General features: G+C 41.7%; 1 protein-coding gene across 4 annotated transcripts in view; it reads left to right on the top strand.

Moving 5' to 3' along the window:
* Window positions 1-12,733, top strand: part of LOC101835438 (phospholipid-transporting ATPase FetA) — a 117,226-nt gene that overhangs the window by 94,686 nt on the left and 9,807 nt on the right. For 3 of the 4 annotated variants that reach the window (XM_040739532.1, XM_040739538.1, XM_040739540.1), the window contains 4 exons: window positions 6,141-6,303; window positions 7,390-7,578; window positions 8,279-8,394; window positions 11,097-11,261. In XM_040739532.1, the coding sequence (XP_040595466.1) occupies window positions 6,141-6,303; window positions 7,390-7,578; window positions 8,279-8,394; window positions 11,097-11,261 (633 nt within the window). The remainder of the gene's footprint in view (window positions 1-6,140; window positions 6,304-7,389; window positions 7,579-8,278; window positions 8,395-11,096; window positions 11,262-12,733) is intronic. The other variant, XM_040739545.1, reaches the window with a different exon arrangement.

Here is a 12,733-nt window from a genome sequence, read left to right as displayed (position 1 = left end):
GACTGGGTGCAGTCGTGATTTTTCTTAAATTATTTGAAGTGTGAAGACTCACTTTTAATATAGATCGTTTGAGGTGGGAAGAATAAGGAGGTTTGTTCTCTTTGCCTTCTTGCCCTCAGTCCCCAGGAATTCGATCCCATCAGTGGCTTTAGAGCCTATTTCTTTAGGATTCTGGTGTATAGTAAAGACCAACTGTACATCCAGCCTCCTGGACTGAATACCTACTGGATTCTTGGACCTTCTGTTGGTAGACAGTCATTGCTGGACTAGCTAGCCACTGCCTGAAAGCCATTCTAGTAAATTGCCTTTCTCTCTCTCTCTCTCTCTCTCTCTCTCTCTCTCTCTCTCTCTCTCTCTCTCTCTCTCTCTCTCGCTCTCGCTCTCTCTCGCTCTCTCGCTCTCTCGCTCTCTCGCTCCCTCCCTCTCTTTCTGTTGTTCACTTTTTCCATATATATATACACATATGTATAAATTACATTTATATATAAATATACGAATTATATATAACATATAATCTGTAAGTTCTATTCCTCTACAGAACCTTGACTAATACACAAAGTAAAACAAGACCAAAATTCAGCAAGGCAAACTTAACTTAGTCATAAAGACTATACCTATTGTGTGAATTACTGTTCTATTGCTATGAGGAGACACCATGCCCAGAGTGACACTTTGATCCTAGAAGACAATACTTTATACCATCACTCTTTTTTCTTTTTTTCTTTTTGCTTTTGTTTGTTTTTTGTTTTGTTTGAGACAGGGTTTCTCTGTGTAACAGCCCTGGCTGTCCTGGAACTCACTTTGTAGACCAGCCAGGCTGGCCTTGAACTCACAGAGATCCACCTGCCTCTGCGTTCTCAGTGCTGGGATTAAAGGTGTGTGCCACCACGCCTGACATGGTGTCTTAATATACATTGTGTAAGATTCCAGTCAGGGTAAATATATCCCTCAAACATTTGTCATTTCTTTGTGTTTAATATATTCAGAATGCTCCTTTTTTTGGCTTTTTGAGATATATAGCACAATTTTTTCTCTAATCACACTCTTTTTTTTTTTTTTTGGTTTTACGAGACAGGGTTTCTCTGTTTTGGAGGCTGTCGGTCCAGCCTGGCCTCGAACTCACAGAGATCCGCCTGCCTCTGCCTCCTGAGTGCTGGGATTAAAGGCGTGTGCCACCAATGCCCGGCTCTAATCACACTCTTAGGACTCTTGCTCTTTATCTGGCCTCTGTAGCTTAGCATCCACACCTCCATGCACTATCTCATTAATTATTTTACCAATTAGGCTGAATCATTGTGTATTCTTCTTTCCCCTCATATATTTCCTTATTGCCCACTTATTTTTGTAGGTCTACTCATGTTCTTTGCCCTCTTTTCTTATTTGTCAGTAGTCTTTATGTAGTTAAAAATAATTCTTCCTTTCACTAACACATTTGCTACCACTGTCATCCTCTTTGTATCTTTAAGTCTTTGGGTTCTTACTGTTTTAATTACATTTGTATTTTTTGAGAGAGGGCTGTCACAGTGTGATTGTGGAGGTCAGAGGTGATTTCCAGGAACTGGTCCTTCCTTTCTACCATGGGGTCCTGGCAGTCACATTCAAGTTGCTGGACCATCCCACTGGCTCAGTTTTTAGTGTATTTAGATATTTTTTTACTGTGGGGGCTTAGAGACAGCTCCGCAGTTAAGAGCACTTGGTGCTCTTGCAGAGGACCTGGGTTCAATCCCAGCACCCACGTGTGGTTCACAGCCATCTGCAACTCGAGTCCTAGGGTTCCTGACACTGCGACCTCTGCAGGCACCAGGCATGACATGGTCCACTTACAGTCAGGCAAATACTCATATACCAAATAAAATAAATAAATCTAAATGGTTTTAGCATATAGAGTTTTGAAATTATTTTCAAATATATTGACTTTTTTCTTGGTTGACACACTATGTACTAGTTGTAAAACCATGTATAAAACCATCTAGTTTATTGTTTTTCTCAGTACTGGAACTCAGTTTTTAATGTGTGGACTTGATTTTAAGCATCTCTTTTTAGAATTTCCACCCTTGTATTATCCCTGCCTACTAAATCCTTAGTCACTTACATACAGCTAACTCAGACTTTGAGTGGCCACCTTATTCCCATCAATCCAAAGAATTGAGGTAGTAAATGGAAAAACAATCTGTGCTTTATAAAAACAAAACAACACCTTCCGGTTGTGGGCCTCTATATCAATTACCATCTACTGAAGAAAGAGGCGTCAATGTTCATTTAGCAGAGTAATACTAGTAATCTCTCCCCTATAGCCTGTGGCCCACCTAGCCTCGGGTCGCTGACCCCGGACCCCGTTAGCAGTGTCTTATGGAACAGGCCTCAAATCCAGTCAGAAAGTGGCTGGTTACCGCCATAGCATTTGTGCCATGGTCGCATCAGCGGGCACACTTTGCCAGGACCATTTGTTATTGGAGCTCGTAACTTGCAGCTATCGAGTAGGGAGGAAGCTTCCAGGTTGGTGGTAGCTTGACTTCTGTTATCACATATTACTCATCTTCGAGGAAAGTTTTTTTTTATTTGCTTAGATATATCACTTTCCTGAGCATCAAAATTATGTCTACAGTGGCAACCTACATTACAACCTGTATATGCAGTTATTTCACTGACACAAACTTCCTTAACCTACTGGATAGCCTACCTTGGTAAAGGGTCTCACTTTCTATCTCACTGTCTGATTCAAATTGGGAAATATAAAATTATTCTTAACTCTTTCCTTCTTTGACTCCTCTGATCCATGTTATACCAATTCCAGCTCCCAGAGTTTTTTAAATTCATCTTTGTGTCAGTTCTTCATCATTTCTCTTGTGAATCAATGAATAGTCTCCTAGGTGGTCTCCCTGTTTCATTTTGCTACTTTTAATATACTCTCTATACAGACTCCAGAAGACTTTCTGACAGATTTGATTGTCACTCGTTCTGGTGCAAAGTTGCTGTGATGCTATATTCCACATAATATGGCAATACAGGAGCTAGCCACAGCCTTATCTCCAGTCTGTTACTTCAGAGAATGTGTCAGTTTAAGAGGCCAATTCTAGAAAAGCCTTAGGGGAAGTTGCTGTGTAATGGGTTCTTTTAAACTTCTGAGAGCCCATGCCTTTATGACAGGCTAAGTCTAGAACTTAGGTCTAGAGACTTCTTCCTCTGGGAAAACTCTTACTAGTGAGATATACAGAAGAGTCAGTATAGCCTACTACAAACCTCCCTTTCTGCATCATTGCACCAAGCAGGGCAGCTGTGTGTGTACTTGAATACTGGGGCCCAGCACAGGTAATAGTGCAACTATGAAGAACTGGAGAAAGATCTGTGGAAATTCTGACATGAACTGGGCAAACATGTTAACAGACTGCAGTCTTCAGGCCAGTGTTTACTCGTAGTGACTGCAAGGACCCTGACTTAAATGGAGATGAGAGTCAATGTCTCAAGGGCCAGGGTCATAACAGGCAAAAAGTGAATTTTAGATCCACAGATTGAGGCAAGGACTAAATAGAAAAAAACTAGACCAGATCATGAGAGTTAGAGGTGGGAAGAGCCAGGTATCCTTATAGGTTGGGCAATATTAATATGTAAACAAGCATGTACTGGAGCTTGTCACATGGCATTTATTTCCAGTATTCTTCTCTAGACCACTTTTTCTCTGTGGGACCCATTACAGTGGTACCATTGTCCCCAGGGTCTATTCTTTCCTCTGTCCCCTAAGTCAGACAGAAGACACCAGAAATAAGAATTTCCTCAGACACCAGTTACTAACAGAGAGCAGTTAGTGAAGGCGGAGTTTAAATGAGTTCACCAGACCCAATACAGAATGATAAATAGGTGTTTTGTTGGAGAACAACTTACACAGATTAGAGTAAATAACCGCTGTGGCCTTCCTGCTCCAGAAGATGTAGTCTCTACCCTTCAGATGCTCTCCAAGACCCAAGAGAGAGCGTGTGCCAGCAGCTCCTCTACCTTAAAGGGGTCACGTCCACACCTGAAACCATGCCCAAAGGGTGTGGCCACTACTACAAGTTCACTAGCAAGGCAAGATGCCACTACAATTCTCCTTTTTGTCTAAAGGAAAAGGTTTTAAGCCTGATGCAAAAACTATATATAAAGATAACAAATGTCATGTATATTCCAGGAAAAAGAAAGGCAAAAATGTATACAAATTATGACCTACAACCAGCAAGAGCAACATTGAGCAATAGACACATTCTACATGTCCAGTTTCAGGGTAATGGCATGTAACAGAGATTTTTCTCATAGCTGTCCTAATCCAGAAAGTCTAAGTCTTGTACCTAGTATTTTCTATCTAAGATAAGAGATGATATTAGCTGTGACCATCTAGTCTTCAACCTCATCAAAGATCTGAGAAGTAAAATAACATTACTAGGGTGAGCAGGAAGTGCAAGCATGCGATTTCCTAAAGGTGCAAGAGAAGACAAAATTAGCAGGCTACTGGACAGTCGCCCAAGGTCTCACAGCAACGTTGGGGCAGCCAACTTTGGCTAAGTCCTAGAGAAACAGACAGACTATCTCAGAAGCAGGAAAATTGAAAGACTGTCTTACCCTGACTTGGCAAGGTTCAGCAATCTCTTTATCTCCTGCTAGCCCAGTTAGGACAGCATGTCCAAAGTCAGCTGTGGAGGTGGGGGCAGGTCTTTGCCCAAGAAAATAACAAACTCCTAATGGAGTGTCATCAGGGCCCATCATACTCTCAGGAATAGCCCAGTGCTGTCAGGAGAAACTGTCTCATGTCAACAGAGTTCTAAATTATTAAAACATTTAAATGTCATATTCTTAGGTCTTTGAAGTGTTTGAAGATAAAATAATTATGTTGAGTACATCTCTGAGCACATCTAGAACATGACTAACATAAGGTATAAGAAACATGGGTAACTGTAATCTGTAATTCTCAGAAACACAATTGCTTAGTGATTATAGCATCCCAAAGTAATTTAAACAATCTTAAAACTGATGTGTAGCATAAGGGCAATGACCTCAAATTTGTAACTGTATACAAATATATGTAAATCTGTAAAGCAGAGGTAGAACTGAAATGTTTTGACCAGAGGTAGAACTGTATAGTACAATATGATGACATATCCTAAATTGTATCAATATACAAAATATCCTAAGCATATATAGAAGAATACATGCATAGAATATGATAATGATAGTTTTATATTTGTGCACAAAACATTGAAAACAGAAGGAAGACCCTACACAGTATGACGAAATATAACACAAATTATCCAAGATAGAAATACAAAGTTAATTTTACATAAGTTTCAACATATAAGAATCTATAACAATGTAAGTTGTCTATAGCTAATACTTGCCAAAATAGCTCACAGGAAGATTATGTTAATCTACCTATATCCCATCCCATCCATACTCTTTAAACTTTTCTAAAAGAGATTCCTGAGTCTGATCAATGGCTAGCTCACTTGGTAGAGAATGAGACTCTTAATCTCAGGGTCATGGGTTCATGCCTCACATTGGGCATCAATTGAAGGCAGGGTTTAAATTAGTTCACTAGCCCCAAGATAAAATCACAAATAGGTATTTTATTGGAGAACAACTTACACAGATAAGAGTAAATAACCGCCATGGACTTCCTGCTCCAGAAGATGCAGTCTCTGTCCTTCTGATGTTCTCCAGAACCCAAGAGAGTATGCGCCACAACTCCTCTACGTTAAAGGAGTCACATCCAAAACAGAAGCTACGCCCAAAGGGTGTGGCCACTACAAGTTCACTGGCAAGGCAAGATGTCACTATAAGTTAGTCCTTCATAACCTCATGCTTGATTATCAGATGGGTTTGGGAACTGGAAAAGTCAAGTTTCAAGGTCACCACTGATCATTGAGAGTAATAGTAGTGCAAGGGGTCAGGAGGTCCACCAAGCCCTATGTGTCCTGTGGGAAGGTTCTCCCTGCTGCAAACATACACAGCCCAGGTCAGTAGGCAAACCCTCATTGGTGCATTTTCCATCTCTCTTGCTCTCCCCTTTCTCACTTCCTGATAGATCTTGTCACAGGCCAAAAGTAACCCCAACATGACATGCTGGAAAATGTGCAGCTGTGGCTAAGAACTTTGCTCTGGTGTTTATGTTCCAGAACAACAAGGTCGACTTCTCCTACAACCACCTGGCCGACCCTAAGTTTTCATTCTATGATAACACTCTGGTGGAAGCCGTGAAGAGTGAAGACCACTTCGTGTGTTTGTTCTTCCGCTGCCTCTCGTTGTGCCACACGGTGATGTCTGAAGAGAAGGTGGAAGGTGAGCACGGGCCTGAGCCCCATGGACTGAGACTGCTCCAAAGTCAGGACTGGTTGAAAGTGGGGTGGTGTGATACGCTTTGAACAGTTTAACCTAAGAAAGAATGTCTAGCAAGGGAGTACTGGCCAGCAGTGGAAGGATAAACAAGGTGAGTAGGGAGTTGGTGTAGGGAAAGAGTCAGTCACTGAACAGGGGTCAAACTTGGTGCCCTCTGAAGAGGTTTTGCTCTTGAGGCTCTGTAGGTTCTGAAACAGATCCATCTGACCAGTCCCACTGTCTCTGATGAGACTTCCTGGAGGGTGAGTTGAGTTGTCCTCTTGTCACTTACAGTGTGTCTCAGTTATCACCATGTTTCTTTAGTATAACAAAGTCATCCACTAATTTACCCAAGTTTTTTAAACAATGAATGAGAAATGACTGTTTATTAAGTCTTTCTTCTTAAAACAATGTTTTCATTATTATTATTATTTTAAGTTTTGCCTACATGTATGTCTGTGTGCTACTTATGTGCCTGGTCCTTGTGGGTCAAAAGAGGCCATTGGATTCCCTGGGACTGGAGTTATAGGTAGTTGTGAGCCACTATGTGGGTGCTGAAAATTGAACCTGGGCCCTTATTTTTGAGGCAAGGTTTCTTTATGTAGTCCTAGTTGTTTTAGAATTCACTATGTAGACCAGGCTGACCTCAAACTCACAGAGATCCTCCTGCCTCTATCTCCTGGGTGCTAGAATTAAAGGTTTGCAACACCATGCCTGGCTTAAGATTTATTTTTATATGTATGCGCATTTTGCCTGTATGTATGTCTGTGTACCATGTGCATGCCTGGTGCCCAAAGTGTCCAGTAGAGGGTATCAGATCCCGTGGGACTAGAGTTACAGATGGCTGTAAGCCAACATGTGGGTGCTGGGAATAGAACTCAATGGGCAGCCAATGTTCTTAACCTTTTAGGGCTAGGTATGTAAGAAAGTTTTGAAGAAATGTATCCCCTCATGTACTCTTCTATGTGAGCCACTAGAAATATGGTATCACTTCTGGGTGGACTTAAGTTGCTCATCTCTGTAGGTTCTGTTGCCTTTTTCTCTTGTCAGGTAAGCTGGTGTACCAAGCTCAGTCACCAGATGAAGGTGCCCTGGTTACTGCTACTAGGAACTTTGGCTTTGTGTTCTGTTCCCGCACATCTGAGACCATCACAGTGATAGAGATGGGGGAAACCCGAGTCTACCAGCTGCTGGCCATTTTAGACTTCAGCAACGAGCGCAAGAGGATGTCTGTTGTTGGTGGGTGCTCCGTCCAAGTCAGCTTCTCTTCTGTCCTTTGTGTACATTTGCATACTGACTTTTTAAATCTACACATAAAGTCTTTCTCCCACTCACATGACTTCTCTTGCATATTTTGCCTCAAATACACATGTTCCATCTCTTGTCTCCTTTAAATTGTCTCATATATAAATAGGGGCTGACTACCAAGTGCTAAGTCCTTTCTCTGGTATTTCTGCTAGTGACTTGCCAAATCTAAGATGAGGTCATAAAATTAATCCATAAAGTGTGAATATGGCATAAGGAGTGGGAGCCAGTAATATAGGTGGCCCTCCTTGCCCATGGAGTCACAGATTCAGCCAACTGTAGATCAAAAATATTTTAAAATATTTTGTGGCAAGTTGTAAGCCCCAGCCTCAGATAATAGTGAGACCCTGCCTCACAAAGCAAAACAAAAACAACTAAATAATATTCTGCATCAGACTCTTCCATGGGAGATATTGAGCCCACAAAAGAATTGTTTTGAAAAGTTTCTCTGTCACTATCTGACCCTTACCGTATGAACTATCCTGTGTGACTACTCCATTGAGTTCTTAGCCTCCAAAGGTAGCAGAAATAAATGTTATGGGGAACAACCCCCTTATATCCCTCAGTGAACCCAGACGAATTCTTAAACAGTAGGCCTATGTGGTTATTTTTTGCTTAATTTTCTCATCTCTAGTTCGGACACCTGAAGATCGGGTCATGTTGTTCTGCAAGGGAGCAGACACCATCCTCTATGAGCTGCTTCACCCGTCCTGTGCATCCCTTAGTGAGGTGACCATGGATCACTTAGACGTAAGTGTTGAGGTGGACGCAGATGGAGCTGGGATTGCTCTCTACATCTGCACGGATGATCAGTAACGTGTCCCTGCCTTAGGTGTTTCTATATGGGTATGTGTTGGCATCAGTTTTCTTTGGGTGACCAAAAACCATAACTATTTTATTTTGTGGTATTCTCACTGGCCACATTTACAACTTCTGTGTCAGAGAATTATATGAGACAAGACCCTAGAGGTATAACAAGGTATGTCTGTAGGATCACATACAGGGATCAGAATAGTTCTATGATTCTTGCCTCCAGAGGTCCTACAGACCTGGTATTTGCTTCAGAATATGGTCTGCTAATATGGAAGCCTTACTCCACAAGACATGATACTTCTAGGGTACACAACAGAAAACAAACACTAGGCTACTTTAGCAACTATCTGGTATCAAATCCTCCCGGGCACCTTCCTTCTCTCTCTTATTTTGCTTCTGCCCACTAGCATTTGGAATATATCATATAAAAAAGAGTGGCCTCAGCTTGCAGTCACAAGAAAGGGAAACCAGATGAATACACTCTGAGATTTCTAAAATTATACCTGTGTACATAAAAGGCCAGCAGGATAAGGAAAGAACAAAAGTCAGGCTGGAGAGGGAGGAGCAAATCAGTAAAATATTTCATGAAGTAGATCATAGAAAATACTATTTTACTATGCATTAACACATAGAAGTTAGAGAACAAATATCCAGTGAACACATGCAAAGATGCTTGACATAATTAGTTATTAGAAAAATACAAATAAAAAACAGGACACACACACATGCACATGCATGCACAGTCACACTAAATAATAAGTGTTTTTAAATGCAAAACAGAAAGTTAGTTAGTAGTTGCCAAGGGGTGGGGAAGAAAAGGAGTGGAGAATGGCTGCTAATGGACATATGTTTCTCTGGAGGTTTGTGGGCATTTTCCAGCATTAGATAATGGTGGGCTTCCTACAAAGTAGATGAATTATAAACTAGTTATGTGTTTTAAAATGGTGAATTTTACAGTATGTGAAATATATATATATATCAGGTTTTTAAATGTACTTGTCTGTGTGTGTATGAATGAGTAGTACCATGGCATGGCACCAGTTAGCGGTCAGAGGACAGTCTGTAGGGGTTAATTCTCTTCTACCATGTGGGCCCTGGAGAACTAATGCTGGTTGTCAAGCTTGGCCAAAAGTGCTTTTACCCACAAAGCCATCTTGCCAGCCCATATCTCAAGTTTTTTTGTTTGGTTGGTTGATGGTTGGTTTGATTTTCGAGACAGGGTTTCTCAGTGTAGCTTTGTAGACCAGGCTGGCCTCAAATCAGAGATCTACCTGCCTCTGCCTCCCAAGGCAGCACCATCAGGCTCGGCTCCATATCTCAAGTTTTAAGAAATGAGTTTGTGTCCTTCCATCTTATGCTTACTCAGGCCCCAGTACTTTCTTATGGCATACTCTCTTATCTAAATTACCTTCCCAGAGAGCATGTCCCTAGCTGAGCTTCAGAGGATGGTCATGAAACCATTTCAAACCTTTGGACATGTTTCCTAGTGCCAACCTTAACAGTCACTTATAATGCACTTAAGAGTCAGGCTCCAACACACAGCACAGCCCCAGGCCCACTAAAATAGCAATCAGCATGGACCACATAAAAACTGGTGGCAGGAAGACTTTGGGCACTAGGCCATGGTTTGCCAGTGCTAAAGAGAAAAGAAAAATATACAAGTAGGGATGAGAGATGTTAGCATATTCTGCAGAGTGATTTGTCAAATTGATTAACGAATCTGTTGGTGTTTTGTCCTCTTACCCATATCCAATAGAAGTCAGTTTCTGACATTATCACTTCCTTCTTAAGTCTCTGGAGGTCTTCTGTGGCCCTACTGGACAAATGCTTATGATTTGGCATTCTCTATGGATATTGCCTTACATTCTTTATAGCTGGAAATTAACCTCAACTGAGAAGTTAAACATGGAATAAAAACAAATTGTGTTTTCTCTGATCTTACAATGCCAATGGGTTGTCATTCACTTTAGCTGTAGGTGTAGAGTGTACTTCTGGCCTGAAGTACCCACACTCTCAGCCAGGCCTCCTTACGATCAAGCTATACTCCTGCAGCATGGCTATCTGTGGCTAACTAAGATATATCTGTGGCCAAGGATACACACACTAACACACAAGAAAATGTGTGCTGCGGTTCATTGGCACAGCATCTAAAGGGGCTGAACAGTCAGATGCAACAGACTGCAAGTGTGTGCTATTTCAGCTGCTCATCAAGCACCTGATGGAGAAAGGGTGAGGGGGAAACTGAATGTGTATTTTCAAAGAGCAATAACACCTTTTATGTAACACCATTTCATCACAACTCCCTCTTAGTTTACTATTCTCCCCATTTTCATGTCATCACCATCACTATCATCTCTGCACGGAGTTTATTATTATCCAAATCTTAGAAGAAGGAAATCTAGACATAGCCTAGACCGGAGCTTCGGAGCTTCCTAGCCCAGTCCTCACAGCTATGATTACACACATGTATCACCTCACCTGCCTTCTTGGAGCATTTTGCTTAGAAAGTACAAGACTAACCTCATGGTACTAACCACGAGACATTATTTTACAGGCAGATGGGGCCTATGGAGTCAGTCTGCCAGTCCCTTATCTCAGCCTTACCCAGCTCAGATTTGGCACACATATATATCTTCCAGGATTTTGCCAGTGAAGGCCTTCGCACGCTCATGATAGCTTACCGAGAGTTGGATAATACATTTTTCCAGTCATGGATTAAAAAGCACAGTGAAGCCTGCCTGACTTTAGAGGATCGAGAAAGAAAACTGACTATGATCTATGAAGAAGTTGAAAGAGACTTGATGGTGAGTATGAAGAAACTCAAGACAGACTGAGGGCACAGATGGTAAGGATGGCAGCTAGGAGACTGAACAAGGGTTCCAAGAATGACCTCCACAGGATCAACACATGAGGCTTTCTCTGGGAGGAAGATAGGTAAGCTCAACAAGAAAGCTCAAAATTAGCCGGGCGTTGGTGGCGCACGCCTTTAATCCCAGCACTTGGGAGGCAGAGGCAGGCGGATCTCTGTTCAAGGCCAGCCTGTTCTACAGAGCAAGTTCCAGGACAGCCTCCAAAACAATACAGGGAAACTCTGTCTCAAAAAAAAAAAAAGAAAGAAAGAAAGAAAGAAAAAAAGCCCAAAATTTTGTGCCTGGGAAACTAAGTGTAGGGATTTATGTCGATTGAACATAGCCATAATGGCTATAGTTATTTTTAAGTCCTTCTTCTTATCCCTCAAAATCTACTCAAAGAAACTATATAATCTGGAGCTAGGAATACAACACAGTTGGTAGGGTGCTGACCTAGCATGCACAAAGCCCTGGGCTCCATCCCGAGCGTGACATAAAGCTAGGATAAGAACACAATCTTGTAATTGCAGCATTGGGGAGGCAGGGGGATTGGCGCTTTGGGTTCATCCTCAGCTACATAACAAGATCAAGAATCTGCCTCAAAATAAAGGAATAAAGGAATGAGGGAGGAAAAAAGGAAAGGAATGAGAAATTAACCCAGGAGAAAAGATCTGAATAATATACAGATTTGACAATTCAGAATGAATTAATGTCATAATCAAGACAAAAATAATTTACTCACTCATCAACATATATATATATATATATATATATATATATATATATATATATTTAGTGGTGCCTATGAGCCACTGTGTCCTATGTACAAAATGGGCAAAAAGTAATATATAGGTGGTGAAAATATTAAAGGAAAAAGTGACATAATGTCAGAAGAGGAAGTCAGCATGTGCTTTAGGTTTGAAAGGGTGGAGGCACTGTTGTATTACAAGGCTTTAGCCTGTTCAGAAGGCATCTGAGAGTCCTCGGGAAGATAACAAGCCAAGCCACTCTTTGGCTGTGCAGACTGGCTCTTCACACACAGTGATGACAGCAGGAAAGAGTTCAGCAAGGGCATGCTTGACCCATTAAAGAGCAGACCCATCCGTGGGGACAGGATGAGGGAAGGGGCCAGAACAAAGGTGCTGAGACACCGAAGCTGAGAGCCCTCAGAGGCCAGTGTGACTGATGCCTGATACTGAAGGGTGGGGAACCACCAGAGGGTCTCAAGTCACCACTCTGCGGCTGCAGACCAGCCACCAAGGAGAAGGTAGTTACAATATAGGCAGTGTTTCTAAAGAAGGAGTCAACAGAATTTGCAGGTGGGTTGGATTATGGACATAACAAAAAAAGGAGTTTCCCAGCAGTGGTAGCCCACACCTTTAACTACGCCTTTAATCCCAGGCTGAGGCAGTCAGATCTCTGAGTTT

This window comes from Mesocricetus auratus, unplaced genomic scaffold, assembly GCF_017639785.1.
Source record: "Mesocricetus auratus isolate SY011 unplaced genomic scaffold, BCM_Maur_2.0 Super-Scaffold_6730, whole genome shotgun sequence".
Lineage (NCBI taxonomy): Eukaryota > Metazoa > Chordata > Mammalia > Rodentia > Cricetidae > Mesocricetus > Mesocricetus auratus.
This window is presented reverse-complemented; position numbering and strand designations above follow the sequence as displayed.